Source organism: Sander lucioperca, chromosome 3 (assembly GCF_008315115.2).
Source record: "Sander lucioperca isolate FBNREF2018 chromosome 3, SLUC_FBN_1.2, whole genome shotgun sequence".
NCBI lineage: Eukaryota > Metazoa > Chordata > Actinopteri > Perciformes > Percidae > Sander > Sander lucioperca.
Window position 1 is genome coordinate 44,848,233 of NC_050175.1, and position 19,441 is coordinate 44,867,673.

General features: G+C 42.3%; 2 protein-coding genes across 11 annotated transcripts in view; one reads left to right on the top strand and one right to left on the bottom strand.

Moving 5' to 3' along the window:
- Positions 1–17,670, top strand: part of dpy19l3 (dpy-19 like C-mannosyltransferase 3) — a 616,246-nt gene extending 598,576 nt beyond the window's left edge. The window contains exon 20 of one of the 2 annotated variants that reach the window (XM_031290692.2): positions 17,609–17,669. The gene's annotated coding sequence lies outside the window, so the exon portion shown is untranslated. Of the gene's footprint in view, positions 1–17,608 lie in introns of both variants that reach the window. The other variant, XM_031290690.2, reaches the window with a different exon arrangement.
- mtss1lb (MTSS I-BAR domain containing 2b) overlaps positions 1–19,441 on the bottom strand; it is a 106,996-nt gene that overhangs the window by 6,345 nt on the left and 81,210 nt on the right. For 3 of the 9 annotated variants that reach the window (XR_004896935.1, XR_004896930.1, XM_031290659.2), the window contains 9 exons: positions 18,601–18,609; positions 15,618–15,775; positions 11,308–11,415; positions 11,088–11,185; positions 9,598–9,883; positions 8,661–8,735; positions 3,955–4,104; positions 3,268–3,450; positions 2,249–2,414 (listed from right to left, as the gene is read on the bottom strand). Coding sequence is in view for 1 of the 9 variants with exons in the window: in XM_031290659.2 (XP_031146519.1) it covers positions 2,249–2,414; positions 3,268–3,450; positions 3,955–4,104; positions 8,661–8,735; positions 9,598–9,883; positions 11,088–11,185; positions 11,308–11,415; positions 15,618–15,775; positions 18,601–18,609 (1,233 nt within the window). In the remaining 8 variants the exon portion in view is untranslated. The remainder of the gene's footprint in view (positions 1–2,248; positions 2,415–3,267; positions 3,451–3,954; positions 4,105–8,660; positions 8,736–9,597; positions 9,884–11,087; positions 11,186–11,307; positions 11,416–15,617; positions 15,776–18,600; positions 18,610–19,441) is intronic. The other 6 variants (XR_004896932.1, XR_004896933.1, XR_004896931.1 and 3 more) reach the window with 6 other exon arrangements.

Here is a 19,441-nt window from a genome sequence, read left to right on the forward strand (position 1 = left end):
TGTGCAGATGTGCACTAAACCTTTCCCATTATCTCAATGTGTCTTTCATTTAGATTAAAAAGCACTCCCTCACAAACGCCTCATCGTACAGCAAGTTGTACTTGCATGTAATATCCAATACTACATGTTTTCTGCAGCTGCAGCTATCCATCTAATAGTTTGATATCACTGCATTTCTGAGTAAAGGGGCCAGTGAAGCTCTATACGTACACCTGGGTCAATGACCCCATCAGGACTTGCAGAGAGCCATGGTTCTTGGACACTTAACTAGTGCTCTTGTGGATAATCTTCTTGCCCTGTTTTTTCAATTGGTGGCGAGCTCTAACTTTTCTTTACCATAGGTGCATTGTTGCCACAAAAGGAGTTGTATATATGCTCCCATACGGTAGAAACGTGTCACTTTTTGGGGCTGCATGTACAGGAACCTTTTTTTTGCAGAGCTTGCTGTAAGTCTGATTTTCCTACAATGGTGCCACAAATCAGATGCACTTCGCTCTCTTGTTTCCAATTCTAGTTGAGCTGCTTGTGCGGCACAAACTTCGATATACGCCTGTTAGAATGTGTTGCATGAGTCACAGCTGAGATCGTAACTGTCAGTCTGGCTTAGTTGAAAAATGTTGTCATCAACTGCACTATTTCTCCTGCTAGGTTGTTCTGCTGATGGTGAGGCATTCTAACACTTTTCTAGTAAGTTGTAGAGGACAAAGAGTGGTTGAATGGGGGCTTTGTACACACTGTCTGTTAAGTCTTTGTGTGACAGATGATGTGGTGTGTTTGAGAGTAATTGAGTCTCTACAGTCCGACAGTTGACAATGTATTGTTGTATTGCCTTGTGGTGCCTGAAGTTAATCTGACTCAGCTGTTTTTAGGCTCAATGATCTTAGATGTCCCTGCATTCCTCCTGCACTGCTCATCTGTACATGCAATCCCTGCACCTGTAATGATGATGTCAATAGTATCTTCATAATTTCTCCTTACTCACTTACTATTGACATTACTATTTAGCTAGAACATAAGCATATCTCCTTTTTGGCAATAAAAGCACAATTAATTAGTGTATTTGTGAGAGAGAAGATCTTTGGGGTTTTGAATACCTTGCACAGAATAGCTGCTGTATGACTACGTGACTTCCCAAACCCGGCAATGCACGAGCAGCCGACTGTCTCCACTCTCCCTCAGCATTACCCACGCCATATGTTTTCCTTGATTGACACCCTGGCTCGACATTACTGCTGCTATCACAAACATAAATCCTTAACAGGACTTTACTTATTTTGTTACTATGCAGGTAAGCATATGCTTCTGTGCTTCTGTCATGTGGTAATGCTTTGCCAACAACCCTTTCAGAAAACACAAGATAATTAACAATTTAAATGTAGCTAACATCGGGCAATTGCTTCATGTCATCTATCCACTCCATGAGAAGTGACTGGTGAGGCCTTGTTACAGGACTGTCTTTTGAAAGTGCCCATATTATGAAAAAATAATAATAATAATGATTTGGGGTGTTATTTTGTGTCTCTGGTGCACGCATACAAACTTGGAGAAAAAAAACATCCGTGCTGTTTTGAGTGAGATACGGTTTCTGAATGTAACCTGCCTTCAGTCTCCGGGTGAGCTGTTCAAAATCTGCAGGGCTTTCTACGTCACTAGCCGAAACGAGGGGGCTAACCGCTAGCAGCCCCGTTCTCAATGCAAAACACTGCTACAACACACACGAGTTCACCATAATCTACAAAAGAACTACTTACATGTCCCTGTTCTGCAGGTATTCCACGCAAAGTTGGAAGTGCGCCCTCGTTTAGAAAAAGTCTCCCGGCTAATCCTGTCTTGTACTGACTGATGTTAGAGAAACAGCTAGCTAGCTGATGTGATCCTTACCTAGCTACTGAGCATGTGCGACTCCCAACAAAGATGGAACAGAAGTGAGATGTCTCACTCTGTAGCTAAAACAGAGAGCTCAACACACAGGGTGAAAAGAGGAGCTGCAGCAATGTGCAGTACAACAAAGATACTGTGTTTATTGAAAATTAAACCATGTAAACCTATTCTGGTACAACCTCAAAATACAATTATGAACCTGAAAATTAGCATAATATGGGCACTTTAAAACATCCGTAGCCTACTGTGTATCCACCCCATATTTTTGGCCATTTGTACTAAAAGCCAGCTTTTAAACGCAAATAAAAACCGGCGTCTGCTATGAATCAAGGGTAAACTGGCGAAGTATAACGGTTTAGAGTTTCACCTTGTGAAGGAATTGTGTCCTCGGAGCAGGATGGGGTTGTGGTCTCTGTGCTGTAGCCACTGGAGTACTGCAGGGAGTCTCTGTTGCTTTTCTGCTGCTCCATGCTCAGCCCTCTGGTCAGAACCATGGCCAGGTCACTGGCTGCGGGAGAGACCTCCTCTCCATGCTGAGGACATACAGAAAGAGGCCACATTGGAATAATGTTTAAAAACTGAATTCAAATTCGTGAGAATTATTTCTGTCCCTTTGTTGATCAAATGTGGGATATGTAAGAAATGTTGTGAGCTTCAATGAGCATTGATGACTACATCAGCACAGGCAATACATGTGCCAGATAAAACACATAAAAAATGAAATGATTATATTGTCCACAGTAATAACATAAGTCTACTTCAGTGTTTCAACAAATGCTCTCGTGTTGTAGAAGCTCCATCCATTTCAATGATATATGAATATGATACATTTAGTAGTGATGTCCAAATTTGTAAAGCTTTGTGAAGCATGTTCATTATTTTCTGAGCCCAGTAGATGGCGCTCTCTGTTCAACAAAGGGTTGATAGCACACTGAATTGACATTCCTTGAGCCTTTTTCTTTAAACCAAGAGCACCATCTAGTTGGGTCAGCAAATACAACTAATGGTTCATGAGACACACTGAGACAGAAACCAAAACTGAATTTCTTAATATTTGGCTTCTATCACAGCTCTAATGACCAATGAACACCAGAAGCACATGTTTGTATTCTTTGTATTAACTTATTATTATTTGGCAGATCAGACTTGGCAAGTATTCAGCTTATCAAACTTATTATACAGTTATTGGAAGAGCACTGCTGTTGCAGACTATTGACCACAATGACTAGCTAGCTTATTATAGGCCATATTACATATACATATTCATACACTGCTGTACACACACTTATACCTTTGCAAATATCCTTCCACACACTTAGTCTAACCTAATTCCTTTGTTTAAACTGGTTTATATGAACTATAATTGTTGGCATCATTCGGTGTTACCTTGGCAGCGATGGTAGCAGGGGTCATCCTGTGTCTCTGTGCGTCATCAGTGTGCGATGGCCCAGCGTATCCATGGGAGCTGGGCGACATCTCGTTCTCCCTCAGCCTATCGAGAGGTTCCTTTCTCCTCTGAACTGATGCTGCTGCCACCGGCTGCTCATACTGACCTGCTTTGGACCAATCCTGAAGAGGGTGAGTCAAATTAATAAACAGGACGAAGCAGGTAGAATTAGAACGAGAGACTTGTCCACTATCCAGCAGTTTGAAGCCCTTCATCTGAGTGCAGAGAAAGGGGGCCTTTACGGGTGGATCGTGTGTGTGGGTGCTTGGAAGAGTGTTTGCGCCTTGGTGTGTGTGGGCAGGGGCCTTTTTGAGCATTTGAATGTGTATATGTTGATGAGTTTGATTGGTCAGCTCTCCACACCCTGCTTAGTTTTGGCCAATCTCCAGTCGGTAGATTGCAAAACCAGTGACTGAGACAGGGGAGGCCAAAAAAACAATATGCATGCACACGCAGCAAGTAGGGATGAACACTTTAAAGAAGCAAAGCAATGTGGTTATGAATGAGTTAATCAGGTGATGAAAATGAAAAGAATATAAACCCCGTGCATTAACTGAAATGTATACTGTAAACCGAAACAGAAGAAAAGGTGCAAATGAAGAAATGGAAGCGAATGGAGAACAAACCTTCCACATAGGAACCTTTGATGTGGGAGAGGAGGAGCTGGATCCAGGGGGGCAGTTATAGGGTGGGGACGCAGGAAGAATGACAGAGAGAGGCCTGGTGGAGCCAGAGTGAGAGAGAGCAGGGCGGAAGGTAGCGAAGGACGTGCCAAACTGCGGGATGAGAGACATAGTCATGTCATCAGAGAAAGACTGAAACAGAAACCAAGAGAGAGACAGAGGCAGACAGCTGTGGTAGAGGATCACTGGGCCGAGCACATGAGAATAAAAGCAACACATGTATACACACACCTAGTGTACAATAGACACTCACACACACTGACACACACCAAGTGTGACACACAAGAGCAGGAACAGTTTAGCAGTAGATTTAGAATAGAAAAGGCCTTTTAAAGATAATTAGTGGCTGCTATCCATGCATCAAATGACCACACCAACTAAGTCAGTGGTGCCTACAAAGGCTACGTTTTTCCAGCTACGTTATATATTAGTTAGAAAGACCATGGGATGTGTAAAAGCAGCATGCATTTAAAATTGAATTTGATTCAACAGTTACTACTTCAGTGCAGTAATTCTGCAACATTGTAGTACAGAGTATAGCCAATGGTAACTTGATGACAACCTTGTTTCAAATGTGCTGGTATACCACTGTGTGTCATAGCAGTTTTGATACTGGTGGAGCCCTGTTTCAGATCCAAGGTGTAGAAGACAGTTTTGAATGGTCCCTATAGAAAAGCTGAGAAAAGGAAGCAGCTGTGTGCTGCTGTCTATCTATCAGGCGTGCATTTGCAAAATCAAGCACTTATCCCTTATCCTTTACGTATTTTCTCTTGTAAAACCTTAGTTATAATACTGTCTGAAAACTCTTTCGATAAAGCATACATTTCCAACAAGTCCTCCAAACCATATGAAAATATAGGCTGTTTATTCCTACTCTCTAAGACGACCCACAGGAGCGTTTCATAAATTAGCGCCCCTAGCGGTGGCAGGAAATACGAACCACAACAGACGTTACTTTACTTCTGGTCACGCACGTGATGCAGAAAGTGACGTGCTCCGTATGTCCCCTTTGTTCCGTAAAGTAAAAATAAATAAAATGACTTTTTATTTTCAATGGGACATAAACCCCGGTCTCCAGCGTGAGAAAGTATAACAGCACCGAGCAAATACAGGACTTTCACTTTAATACCTGTGTCGATTAGGCCTGGCAAACTCGATTCCTTTTAAGGATTCAGGTTATTCTGAGTCACTCACTAAACTGATAGGGGTTGTGCGAGTCACTTGAGTCACTATTGCTAGCTTGCAATGTTTCAGACCGTCTGCTCGACCTAATTGCATTTTAACATACTACATTTATACACCAAAACCTACAGTAAGCCTAGCTACGCTACGTCCAGAACATTGTATGTTATTTCAGAAGTGAAAGAATGGCTTTTGTTGTTGATTTGCTTTACCCTGAGCTCGAGGAGAGACTTCACTCACTCGTCTGAATCAGATCCACTCATGACAACGTAACCGGCTGATTCGCGCGATTGACTGACTCACGCAAGAACTCATGAGTCATCGACAATTCATGAGTTCTCGAGTTAGTCCCATGGTCTGCGAGCTTGCAATGTTTCCGGCTCTGAGTCTGCAGGTCGGGAAGTTCCTCTAACCCGTCTCGGACTGTCTCTCTGCTCATTCAGTCGCTTGAGTTGACTTGTGGAGTTGTCGTTGCCTACAAAATTGTAAGTTATTAAGCTTTTGGCAGTTAAGATGGCTAGGACTAGTAGTAGCTAATGTTGCAAGAGGTTTGTGTGTGGCGCTGTTATCATTTTAGATTGAATTGTAGTAGGACTCAACTGATCCGAGTTAATGATACTAGAGACTCGCGAATCATGAGTCAATTTAAAGACTCGGGTGAAAGATCCGAGTGAATCACGACTCAAACAGGTTTAGTGTTGATCCCGTCACAATTACTCCAGCCATTAGAGGGTGCCGCCACTATGAAACCTAAATAAGTGCTGCTTGACGACTTATGTGGGCGTTTCTCGAGATAGGACAGTTTCACCTTCGTGTCCAAGTAAGTTCTGCTGCGCAAAGCAGTATTGGACTCATTACTGCCCCGGGAGGCAGTAGTATGGACCCACTGCAACTACAGTTGGCGAGAGCTGCAGTCCGATTGAGGGTTTTCCCCCCATCAGCCACAAAGGGCAGCAATGAGCCAATTCCACATTGAAATGTATGCTTTATCATCAGTATTGTTGCTCTTCAATGAGATGCACTGTCCCTTCACGTAGTAGATGACACAGTCCCAAACAGGTTAGTAGTGTTGGTGCTGGGAATAGGATCAGCAATACCCAGATATAATCAACAAGGTTGACGTAGAAAAGAACAGAAGTTTGTGGGATTATTTTGCCTCATGGTAGTTGTGCAAGTTTTAATCAAGGTAACCAGTAGATGTGGTTTGCGCAATCCATCTTGACAATGCGTGTCACTCAAGTGGAGATGGGTCACACACTTGCTGCCATCAGATGGTTGTAAAGGGTGTTAATCAACTGAAAGGGGAGGCAGTCATACAGTATATGCAAGCTGTTGTGGAGGACAGATGTTGCTTAGAATCCGACATGAATATTTACTCGCCTCGCGAGCATCATTGGAATTGTATTTATGTTGCAAACAGATGTGCATACTGGTCAAAGGATGTTTAATGAAAGGGAAAGAGACAAGCTCTTAAGCATAAATAAAAGGAATGTGATTTTGGAGAGGTTTATGTGAGTGCGCCTGCACCAACTAAAGTGTTGAAAACAGCACAGAATACAAGCGTTCCATGCATACTTTGCTGTTGACCTGATCTACGTTTGTGAGTGGGAAACAATGCAAAACCAAACCAACATTGTAATTGTCACACAAATTCTCTGCGCCTCTCCAACCACTGCAGTGACCCGCCAAAATACAAAACATAAGTAGGTAAGGAAAATATTCCCCTTTGTGCTTAGGAGGATACCACTTTGCACTATTGTTTATCTAAAAAACATGGCAATACATTTATTCAACAAAATCCTCACATCTGAGGTGCAATTTTACTCATTGTTCTCTCGTAGGTCGATGGTGTTTGATTTGATGTTGCTTGATATTGTATCACCAAAAAGCATTCTCTGCTGGAGAGCCAATTTAGCACCCAGAGAGCTGCTACTGTCTGTTCTGTTGCAGGTGCACCTGACTATCCAGGTACTGTTTTTTCAAAATTCATTAAACTCTTAAAATAAGACTGCTGCTACCTTGGTGAATGTAACCTATCATTTTAAACAGCATGTGAGGTATAATCCGGTGTGATAATGACTTTATACCACCACAATTATCAACGTTATTTTTACAATAGTCCCATTTTACAAGAAATGAAAGTTCGTGTTTGTTCATCACTCCTACCAGAAAACAGTATTGCAAAAATGAAATGTTACAGTAAAAAACTTTCATAAATTGGAGAACAATTTCAATCTGCAAGCTGTTTTAATGGGATGCTGAAACCACTGAGGGACCAATTTGGGTTGATGAGCAAACTTTCTGCAGAACGGCTGGCAGCATCCTCTGACTGAGGCAAATACATCAGAAGGTTTAGACTTTCTATGGACACTGATGGGATGGACGCATACAAAACTAAACTGGCACTAACCTTTGGGTCACAAAGTGGACTTGCAACAGAGCGGATTGTCTCATCACAACGCATTCATTTACATTTATTACCCAAATTAAATGCTTATGTTGAGTTTGGAACAGAAGTTTAGGAGGCACTACATTTAGAGATAGCTGGACTCAGCAATGCTTTGTTTTCTCTCTAAACGCTTTGCTTTACAGCATCAGTACCACAGACCTGACAAGCTGATAAATATGGGCCTGCTGTGTACAGTTTCCTGAAGTCACTTCTGGAGGATTTCTGGGTATTGAAGTCTTAAAATTCAGTCATCTCCTTCTGTTGCTGATGGGGTTAATAAAATGCCCTCATGTATTTTTAAATAAAGACACCCAGACTGTTTTAATGTACAAATGATCTATTTGTATAAAGAAAAAGTTGATAAAATAATAATTTTAAGAATCTTGTTAAAGATCCTATGACATGCTGCTTTTTGGATGCTTTTATATAGACCTCAGTGGTCCCCTAATACTGTATCTGAAGTCTCTTTTATATAGACCTCAGTGGTCCCCTAATACTGTATCTGAAGTCTCTTTTATATAGACCTTAGTGGTCCCCTAATACTGTATCTGTTGGCCTTGACCAACTGCCACGCTTCACTTGTTTTCAAGCCATGATGTCTCTCTCTCATGGGCGGGCCAAATTCTCTGGGTGGGCAAAGCAGAGAAAGGGGAGGTAACCTTTCCCCTTATGACGTCATAAGGAGGAGATTCTAGATCGGCCCATCTGAGCTTTCATTTTCTCAAAGGCAGAGCAGGATACCCAGGGCTCAGTTTACACCTATCACCATTTCTAGCCACTGCAGGACCATAGGCAGGCTGGGGGATCTCATATTAATGTTAAAAAACCTCATTTCATGCCATGGGACCTTTAATTTATTAGCCTCTGTTATGAAATAAACCGATGAGATAAACTGATAACACAATGTACCTGTGTTTTCCTATTTGGGCCAAACTTTAATTGCTTTTAACGTGGTATTTGCTTTGAGTGTTAAACTGTTGAGGACTCCACGCTGTACAGGATTAATAAGAGTACTTACAGTGGTGGGGGAGCTGCATTCACTGACTGACTGGCATGTTTCTGAGGCCTCTGACGATGCTGAGCTGGAGGACTTCTACAGCAGACAAACACAAAACAACAAAGATATGTCATATGAACTGATTTGCCAAGAAAGATCAAGAGTCCATATGTTGGTGTGAGCATTGTGTGTGTGAAGCTTAAAGGTACACTGTGTAGGAATTTCTCCCATCTAGTGGTGAAATTGTATTTTGCATTCAAACTAACAGTGCTCTCTAGCTCCTCGCTTTTTCAAATGCGTGTTGCAACTACGGTAGCCGTTATGTACCAAGAAGCTATGACAACATCGCTTTTTTGGCGATAAGGATTCCTTCTCCTGTGGCTCGGCATAAGTATGATCCTCCATTATGAACTAAAGTGCAGTGCAGGCTTTCAAATTTGCCGGGGCAGTGACAAGCGCCTCTCACTGATCTCCTTCTCTGTGTCAGCTGGTTTCAGTCACGTGACGCTGGCTCTGAATGAAAACGGTTGTGGATTAGCTAGACAGGTAGGCTAGTGCTTTATGTCCCTCTCAGTGATTATCGTTTTTCAAAATGGCGGAACGACATGGAAGCCTCCTTGGACTTGCCAGTCCAATGTAAATCCAGATAAGAAATTCTTCTCTTACGAGGATAAGTCTGATCATTGGCAGAGGTCATTTTACACCAATGAGGACATATTTATGAATGAAGACATTGATTTTAGCTAATAAAATACTTCAAACACTACACAGTGTACCTTTAAATATCTTTCCAAAAAGAAGCTACACATGCCAGAGAGGGGAGATCATTCAGGTTGATTTCCAAAGTAAATCAACTTGAAAATGAAATGTTGATGTTTTTATGCTGTTCAGAGTCATGGCAGGACACCAACACATTAACGCTCATTATATCACTCACTGTGTGTGTATTTCGGCGTACCTGGCTAGTGATGTCCGAGGGCATGGGCGAGGGGGGCTTGGAGTAGATGTTTGCATCCTGGGACACAAAGCCCGAATCGTGGGAGGAGACGCTGCTGAGGCGGTGGGCAGCGATGCCCCCCGGTGGCGGAGGCTGATGCGGCAGGCTGCTGCGGTAGCGATAGGAGGAGGAGGAGGAAGATGAGGTGGGTGAATGGGGCTGGGAGCCTCCACCCCCTCCACCAATACCACCACTACCGCCTCCCCCTGACGAACGGGAGGCACTACTGTGGGCGCTGTTGACGCTGCTGCAGGGGGTGGGAAGGAAAGGTGCAGAGGAGCAGGGGGAGGGTGGACGGATGGGGTGAGGGGTGTGAAGGGAAGATGATGGTGATGGTTGCCATTGTGGAGTAAGGACAGTATTTATGGGGAGAGAGCATGATTACAGGGATGTGTCAAAGTAAAGGTTCGATTCAGGTAGAGGACGTTCAAACAAAATGTGAGTGGTTGGTTATTGGCGAAGATGATAAATTGATGATTGGATGATGCATTGGAGGGTTTTGTGATTGGTTTAAGTGAGGGGGAAAGTTCAGGAGCAGTTCACAGCAAGTCGTCGTTTTTTTTTTTTTTAGGTTAGTTGTTACCCCGCGATGCGATGATGCATTAAAGTCCCACACCAGTCACAGTTAAAAGCAGAGACCACGAAAAAGAGACCAGGAGAAACCAGGTAACCAAGGAAACCAAGAGAAAGAGGGCAAATCACGTGAGTGCACACAACAACAAAACACAAAAAATAGAAGACAGAGGAGTGGAGAAGAAGACACACAAGTACAAAAAAATTGATATTTATGGTGAGGGAAAAGGGGGGAGAGAAAAGGGCAGGACGGGGAGGAGGGGGTAGACAGAGAGTGTGTAAGCTTATGAGGATCCAGAGCGCACGCACGCACACACACACACACACACACACACACACACACTAAATACTGCAGGCAGGAGGCTGTGATCTTGCATGCTTTAGATCTTTGCCTTGAGCGTGACTGCTGCTACATGCATACACTGACAGAGACTGAATCACACACATACACCAAGTGATGTTTTTCAGACAAAGAAATACACTTTTAGTGTAAGTACTCTTCTTGTAGTATTCACTTTGTTTTTCGAATACTCTGAATTCTAGTAGAAAGCAGAAAACTGTATTTGCTGATCTTATCTACTATGTATGCCAACATTTAATAATTGTTGTCATCTTTTTATAAAGAAAATCCATATACTAATCCATATAATGTTTCTCTGTCTGAAGACTGCGGTTCATTTATCTGGAGATCCCACTCAACTGACGATGAGTAATCATGGACTGACAGACGCAGACAGACGGGACTGACAGTCACAGTGAAACATAAATCAGTGAAGGCTCCTCTTTCTTCAATCACTGTAAAGAACACTGCAGAGCGAGTAGAAGCTGCTGGTCATGTCCGTGTGTGCATACATGTGTGTACTTGTGTGTGTGTGTACCTGCACATGCTGCTCTTGCGGGAGCCAGAGCTGCTGGGGGATGAAGGAGGAGTCTGATAGGACCAGCTGTAATCTGAGCCCTTCAGATCCTTAATCACCTGAGAGAGACACACACAAAGAGAGAGAGTTTGTATCCTATTAGTTTCTTTCTCTCGTGTTTTGCATGTGCGTGTGTGTGTGTGTGTGTGTGTGTGTGTGTGTGTGTGTGTGTGTGATTTACCTGTTCACTTGCTGGGGGCAGTTTGTGAGGATCGGTTGTCAGCACAGTGAGGTCATCAATGATGGCCTGGAGGTGGGTGATCTCTCCCAGCATAGCGATCTCTCCGTTCTAAAAAAAAAAAAAATGTATTTAATTTTTTTCTGCTTTCCTGCTGACCACCTTGTCCTCCAATCAGATTTTTCTGAAGTCCAGAACACATCAGGGGCAAGTTCAATCTCAAAACGGTGTGCACCGTTTTGCTACGGTTTCCGCGTTGAACGACATGTTTCCTTGGAACGGTGTGAAACAGTGTGCAATGTCTTTGAGATAGGTTTCTCTCGTGTGGTGGGTGTGTCTCGGGTTTATAGGCCGATGTCACGCAACAATTGAAGACCGGAAGAACGTCTCTGAGTGGGGATACGACTCCTCCGGTTAGCTTTTTACAATGGCGGAGCCCGATAGATACTGCTGGACCAAGTCTCTATGCAACCTGCCTGAAGTCACCTATGACGGTGTGGTTGGGATTGTAAATGAACACTCTCAAAGTAAAAAACATTTTGAAAACGGCAAAAAAGGCAAAACGTACAAGTCCGTGTATAAAAACTATCTTCAATGGTAGAAGCTCGCTCTAGCCGTTCGCGGTTTCACAGGTATGGTAAACAGCGAGTTGGACCAATCAGAGATGTTGCTGTTACGCTTAGATTGTGGGTAGTGTAGTTTTTCTCCATAAGATCACGGATAAAACATGTTTTTCTTAAAACAAGGTTGATTTCATACAGACTTCTAGCTTCTACAGGAGCAGAAACTTTAGTTTCACAACCACATAGCTCGGGGTCAGTCTACCTCGGATGGTTTAGACATTATGGCTGATAATCTAAATCCTTATGAAGAAAGGGACTGTTGACCGGAAGTTGATACCCAATCAGCAAAGACGTGTATATAAACTCGTGGTAAAAAAAAGGCACAGCACTTGTGCACAAAACAGGGTGTTCAACGCACCCCTGTTTCAGATTTAAAAAATGTGTTGCTACGTTTCGTCGGGGCTGAACGTGGCCCAGATTTGTGCAGTGCATGTCAGGTGACACGGCCTACAGCTCCTGTAGCACACGTCAGACAAAAAGTGGCAAAAAGTGAATATAGGGTGCTGTACTATAATGAACTGTACTTATATATATGTTTTATCTTACCAGATTTCTCACCAACTTTCAGTATGATTTTAATAATACTTAGACTGTCATTTGTGGAGTGCTAGATATTTCTATACATCAACCATATGTTTCTCCTGGATTCCTGTGACAGCGCAGAGGAGGACGACATGCTGTCACCAAACAAGACTTCACGCTACGGTAACTGGGATGTGTCAATTAAGAGTGAATCCTAAAATCTCAAAATTATTTGTATTTGCCTCTGTTATGATGCATTATCATAAAAAAAGGGCAGTAGTGTTGTTGTGTACATTTGCATAGAAAAGAATAGCACTTATTATAGCCCAATAGCACAATAGCATTTTTATTTTTGTTTTCACATCAGCTTTTTCCTGATGTAATTCAGTACATAACTGGTTTGAAGATTACATTTTTTTTATTTTTCCATTTATTTTTCATATCATGATATACACTGATATAATAGAAATGTTATCAATAATATTGTGATATTAATTTAATGATTAATGAATTACAACAAATAACATATAAGTGTTGGCTGCTACTTTTGTTTTGTTTGATAAAAACCAAGGCAAATTGTATCATGTTTCAGCCCTTATATTAGTATTTCAGGAAACCTTAATGCAATTATGCATTATAATTTACTGTGGTATGTTTGGCCACAACGATCGTAGTGTCACATTTGATACTGTTACATCTCGTGTTACCATGGGAGACACCTACGTCAGATAAAATGTAGTATGTCGCCTCCCAGTGGAAATCGAGTGCAGTGATATTTGTCACTTTTAGTATTTTAAGAACACACAACCGACAGCCCTCTAGTCAATTTGAGCAAGGCATCTTTGAGTGTCACCCCTTTTACTCTTGGGGACGTTGCCCCCTGCTGACCGCATTCATTATTTGGGAGAGACTGGGGCTGTTTCCCAATACCAAGAATGCAAAGAACAGACTTGTGTTCTTGGGGAGAACGTTCTTGCTAGTTGTACCTGGAAGAATGAACTTGCAAGTTCACAAGCACAGAAAACACTGTTAAGAGTTTGAGACGATGTGTACTTCCTGTTATTGCTCCACCCCCCCAGCACAGAGGCTACCAGCAGGGCTCCAAAATAACAGCTAGAAATAAAAACCACAACAATATAACCACTTTATATTAAAACAATCTCCGGACAAGAAAACCTCACAATGTTACAACTATTGCAATAATATTGAACAATAAATCTTATTGAGCTTTAATTTTATTGTTTATGGTTTAGCTCAAACACTCCTTACTTATTCAAAAGAGTGGAATGTGATGCCTACTATTATTAGTGTATAAGTTTAAGTCAGTTTAAATTAAAAAATAAGTAGGCATATGCACTGGTGTGTCCTATGTGTTCATGTTCATGATCGTGATCATTTCTATATTATTGTAGTGCACTGTATATGCCCAGGGAGATGGAAATTAGCTATTCAAATTATAAAGGTTGGTGTCTCCCCTTTAGTCTACATAACATGTCAGCATGTTACCACTTTATGTACAACTGTTAATTTATTATACCGACTGAAACTCAATCTTCTAATAAATCAGAAAACAAATACACCAAAAAAATACTAAATCTATATATACGTAAATGTATAGCCTATGGCATAATTTAAACAAGTCTCCCGAAAATAAACGCGTATATCTCTCTCCCCCGTGTGTGTGTGTGTGTGTGTGTGTGTGTGTGTGTGTGTGTGTGTGTGTGTGTGTGTGTGTGCGTGCGTGCGTGTGTGTGTGCTTGTGGAGTTTAACTCTGAAAAGACAGTTAACCACAGGTTCCCATTAATCTTATGATGGACATGTGTTGTGATATTTAAACAAACGATCCGTCAACGGCGAAATAAAAGCCTCTTATTTACGGGACCGGTCTAAAAGACCTCCGGCTTCCAGCGGGGTCTCTGAGCGCGACTATCCAAGCGACGAGCTAGCGGCCCCGTCAGGCGCAAGCTGGCGGCCGCCTCACTTCACGGAGCTCCGAAAACTCCGAAAACCTTGGAGCAAATTGTCAATTCGGCATAGATTTTCGCAAGACTGCCTATATTCGAAATCTAAACCGTATATTTCTCGCCTAAAATGTGGTCGGAAGTTAATTTTTTTTTTGGGCTGTCTATGTACCGGAAACCCGACCATCATTGAATGCCGAAATGAATGTTGGGATACGGTTGCAGCGAAGTTCATACAAGTTACCAACCAATGCATCCTCGGTAAAATGGGCGTGTCAGGAACATTTCCGGGAATCTTAACTGTTCTTGGTGAAATGCGAACTTGTGTATTGGGACAGTACTTGGGCAACACGAGATGACGTTTCACAGGGACACAAGAACACAAGTCAATAGAAGAACACAGATTGAGAAACGGCCTGGGTCAACACTGTCGTAGATTGGTTGGCCCTGATTACTAAATGTCTGCACCTGCTGATTTGCTCACACCTGGTGCGTTATATTGGCTGGACCTCACTTCCCTTAAATTGCATCCCTGTTTCCTTCCCTTGCTTTTTTTCACTTGCTTCCCTTCCTCGCGTTTTAGTCCTTCCCACCGAGGAAGCATGTGAAAGACAAGGACGTGTTTTAAGAGGGATGAGACGTCCTTTTCTCAGAAGCGTCACGTGAATTCGTCAGCTCTATGGGCGGAGTTAGCAACGGCTTTCAGCTGCACGGCTTCCGGGAAGGCTGCTCTCGTGTCGGCTATAGTTCCTCAGAGATCCCTTCTCAATCCTCGCTCCTCGGTGCTCAGGGCAGAAATAAGAGCTTTGAGATGGCCTTCACCAAGGGCCGAAAAAAACGACTTTGGGTTCAACCGAGGAGCTATCAAAAAGGGGAAGTGAGATTCAGCCCTCGTTTCACCTCATACCTTTCCTGTAACTTCCTGAAGAATGTTTTTTAACCTTATTCTAATTCTGTGCCCGATGTATTAAAGGCATTTTACTTTTTTTTCTAAAGACGAGTGCCATGGATGTTTTCTTGACGCACCCTTGAGTCACTTTGAGCAAGGCAATTAACTCTAATCTATATGAGTGGAGCTGCTCAGCAACAACAGAAGACTATGAAGTCACACTGTGCAGCAGGTCACAGCGTGTTTACTCCACCGCCCATATTTCCCTCCTCCCTTCCTGTCACTCTGCCACCGCCCCTCCTCCTCTATCTCCTCACCACGACAGGCTGAAGGAAGCCGATGAATGTGCAGAAGCGACCCCTCTCCTCCACCAGGGCCCGACGCACTGCCTGCTTCTCTGTCTCCTCCATCAGCAGACACAGGTCAGTCACATCCTGCATGGCACTGTCCAGCTGAGGCTGCAGGTCCACTCGCCCTGGGGTGGGGAGGGTACAGTGGTGGTGAGAGAAAACAAATATGAGATAGAAGAGAGTGAGACAGGCAGGTCAGTGAGAAGATGATGGTCGACACGTATGATGGAAAGAAGAGAGGTTTTCACCAGAGGAGGTGGGTGCAAAGGAATGAGAAAGGTGGAGGTGCAGATAGTGTAAGTGAAAGGGAGAAAAAGTGTGTAGAAAAAAAAACATTTACACAATGTGGGCCTGATGAGCATTTTGTGCCTTAACAATTCAGTACTTGCTGTAAATGCACTGCAATCACGTGATGTCAAAAGGTGCATAGGTATGGTGTAGAAAATCTCAGTCCTATCTACTGTTGACAGAAAAAAAACATGACATGCGATGAATGGAAAGCAAGACACGAAATAACTCTTTGTAGTGTTACAGCATGCGAGAAAAGTCAGCCGAGTTGTCTGCAATAAGAGAGATTGAATGACAGAGAGGACAAGAGAGGAGGGGTAGCATGAGAGCAGAATGGAAGCCTGCGGTGTGACTACAAAGCTAGTAGTAGCAGCTACAGAAGTCATGCAGGAGTCAGGGAAGACAAAGTTTCATCATGCATTGTCGGGGGTGAAACTGCACGACTCCAACTTCTCATACAACTATTCAACTTTATAAGTTGAACTCCGATCTGTCACCAGGAAACAAAACCCACAAGTGAAGATTCTTCAGGAACTGCAGTGTTGCAACTGCTTCTCTAAAAAGTACTTCTGTCAGTGATAATGAGACCCAAAAATGGTGCATAAAATATAGAGCTCAGTATGGTGGCCGACAGGGGCAGACGCACTGCAACTTAATGAAACACACGGGATCGAAGTTCAAGCTGTTCCACTTAGCTGCTCCCCCTAGAGGCCCGGAGAACTTCCGTTGTGTAATCTGGATGCAGTGTTTTTTTTTTTTTGTTGCATTTGTTTTCAGGGTTTGTGTGCTTTTCTTTTTGCATCTTTTCTGTATTTGCAGCGCGTTTGTGTATTTGGTTGTGTTGTGTGTATTTGCAGCGCTTTTGCTAAATGCTGCGCATGTGTTGTCAAATGTATAAAGATGTTTTCTTTTTTCATTTTCTTGTGTTTTGTCTATTTGCGTGTGTTTCATTAAGTTGCAGTGCGTTTGCCCCTGACGGCCACCGTAGGTTCAGGGGTGTAGAAGGCTCCAGGTTCAACATGTGGCAATTAGTTTGTGGTAATATAATTAATGGCAAATTAATTTGTTAAAAGTGAATGCACACAAAAGCACATTTCACACACAGATTGAGCTAAACTAATATAACATCACTTTTCAGCACACAGTATAATTGTTTGCCCTTATGTTTTACTTTCATTCACAGATTTCAATTTTTTTTTGGATTTACGTCAGCAAAGTAATCACAAATCACAATCACTGTCCACACGTCCTCAGATCTATTATCGTCATACTCGTGCTTTTATACTTCAGAAAGAGCTAACTGATCACTTTGCCCAACACTATAATCCTTATCATCAGTTGCTTCAGGCACGTCTTTATTTTCTGTCATCAAAACCCTCCAGTATCAAAGAAAGAGCTGCTCTGCAGTGAACCTATATGAAAGGCAGGGTTGGTAATGTTGAAAAAGTAGCATCTCCTCATGGCACGGTCTAACCCCTCCCCCCTGCCCTCGGGGCTCCGCCCACACACAGACGTGCAAGAGCATCGAGCACAGCTGCGTCGCTGCTTCAGAGCAGAGCGGAGAAAGGACCGCAGTTTTACTTCCTGTCTCATTCACTGGTAAGCCAACACCTAATATTATCATACCGAATGTTTCAAACAAACATGACTACTGTTAACAATGAGCTCAGGCTCGTACACGGGAGGGGTAGAATACGCGCAGCGGGGCAAGGAGGCAAGGAGGCAGTGATTGGTGGGCATTTTTACAGGATTACAGCAGCTACAGTTTTACCTATAGACCTTTTAAGGACCTTAGTTCGTGATGTTAGGATGTCCGTGACATCCCATTATATTATATTAGTACCAGTGGTTTTACATGAATAACTTTAAGCCAATCCCTGATGTTTTTACGTAGCCTAACTGAGGAGTTTTGTTGTCTAAACTAGTTCTGTTTCACGTTTATTACGTGTTTAATCCTTGTGTTGACTTCGGGTCACATTGGCCCGTTTTAAATTTTTGTTTTATATCAGAAAATATTGGACGTAGAAATAAGCGCTGAAAATGTGTAGAAGAAAAATTTAAAAATTTTAAATGTTGGAAAAGCAAAAACAAATTGTGAAAAAAGGCGTCACAAATGTCAGAAAAAAAGTGTTTTTTTCAAGGTTGAAAGGACGACAACACAAGGGTTAAAACTGCGCACTGGTCACATGATTGAGGTCACATGATTAAACCACCACTGTGCGGCAGTAAATAGAACGCTCGTATGTGTCATTTTGGGAGTCTCCAGGAAATCGACCTAAAATATTTAGATATGAGGATGTGTTGCCCAGGATATGTGTTTAAGGGTTTTAACTAAAACGTCAGGGGACTTGCAACTGCATTTCACCAAATAAATGTATGCTTAATCAAGTTACCACAGACTAATTACTGATTTCTTTGTGGGCCCCTGGTAGGTTAATCCAGCCCCAATTACAAGGCTTTGCTGGCCTAAAGTCAACTTTCATGAGTATTCCCTACTCCCTAATATACACAGAAAAGTTCCCATGACTACTGGGAACCCTCGTCTCACAAATACCTCACCTTCTGTACACACATGCTTGTAATGTGCAGGAGAAAGTTGGGATTGTGAGTTAAAAAGGAGGTGATGCGGCAGAGCCATAGGGAACGACAGGCTGTTACTTACCCTGGATCTCTATTACAGGGGGACAAATACCACAGGGAGGGAGAGACGGTAGCAGTGAGAAGGGGAGGTCGCAAAAAGGAAGCAAAATAAGAAAAGAGAAAGGCAGAACTTATTGTTAAGGTTAGTACAAGGAAGCCATCACACGTTTGCCACAGTTTAGAGCAAAATAACATGGCTGCAACCAAAAACCAGAAATAATAATACAACCAAGCATCAGCACGGCTAACCAGACACTCGCAAACATAACAGCAATGGACACTGTACTCTTTCACCAAATGTTGTATTACTTTGTTGTATTATTATGTTTTTTCTGTTGTTAATACTCTTGTTTACTTTAATTATTAGTGGGAATGCTGTTCAGCAGCATTCCAACTATTGTTGTTCCTGTCGGCCATTTTGTTTATTTATTTTTCTTTTTATTCCCTCTTCCGTACGTTTTTTGGCTCTCTGTAACTTCTGCATATGTTCAGCTATTAAAACCATTCAACTTTTAAAATGTTCAGCTCTTTCAGCTAATGATGGGACTTCTTCAACTTTTTTTCTACTATTTATACTTTTTTAAATATTAAGCTTTTTATGACTTTTTTTTAACATTGAAGTGAATGAGAGCATGCTTCAAATCCTTCAAATCTTCTTCCGCTCCCAAAATTTTCAGCTCCTTCATACTTTCACCTACAGACGCCAAACAAACTTTAAAATGTTCACAAAATATTCAGGTATTAAACTATGGCTTTTCAGTTTGATATCTTTTACATTTTTTGTGAAAAAGCTGTTTAAGTTTAGTGATCATTTCAGGATTTTTCTGCGTTTCTATGGAGTGTGTATTGCGTGTCCTAGAGTG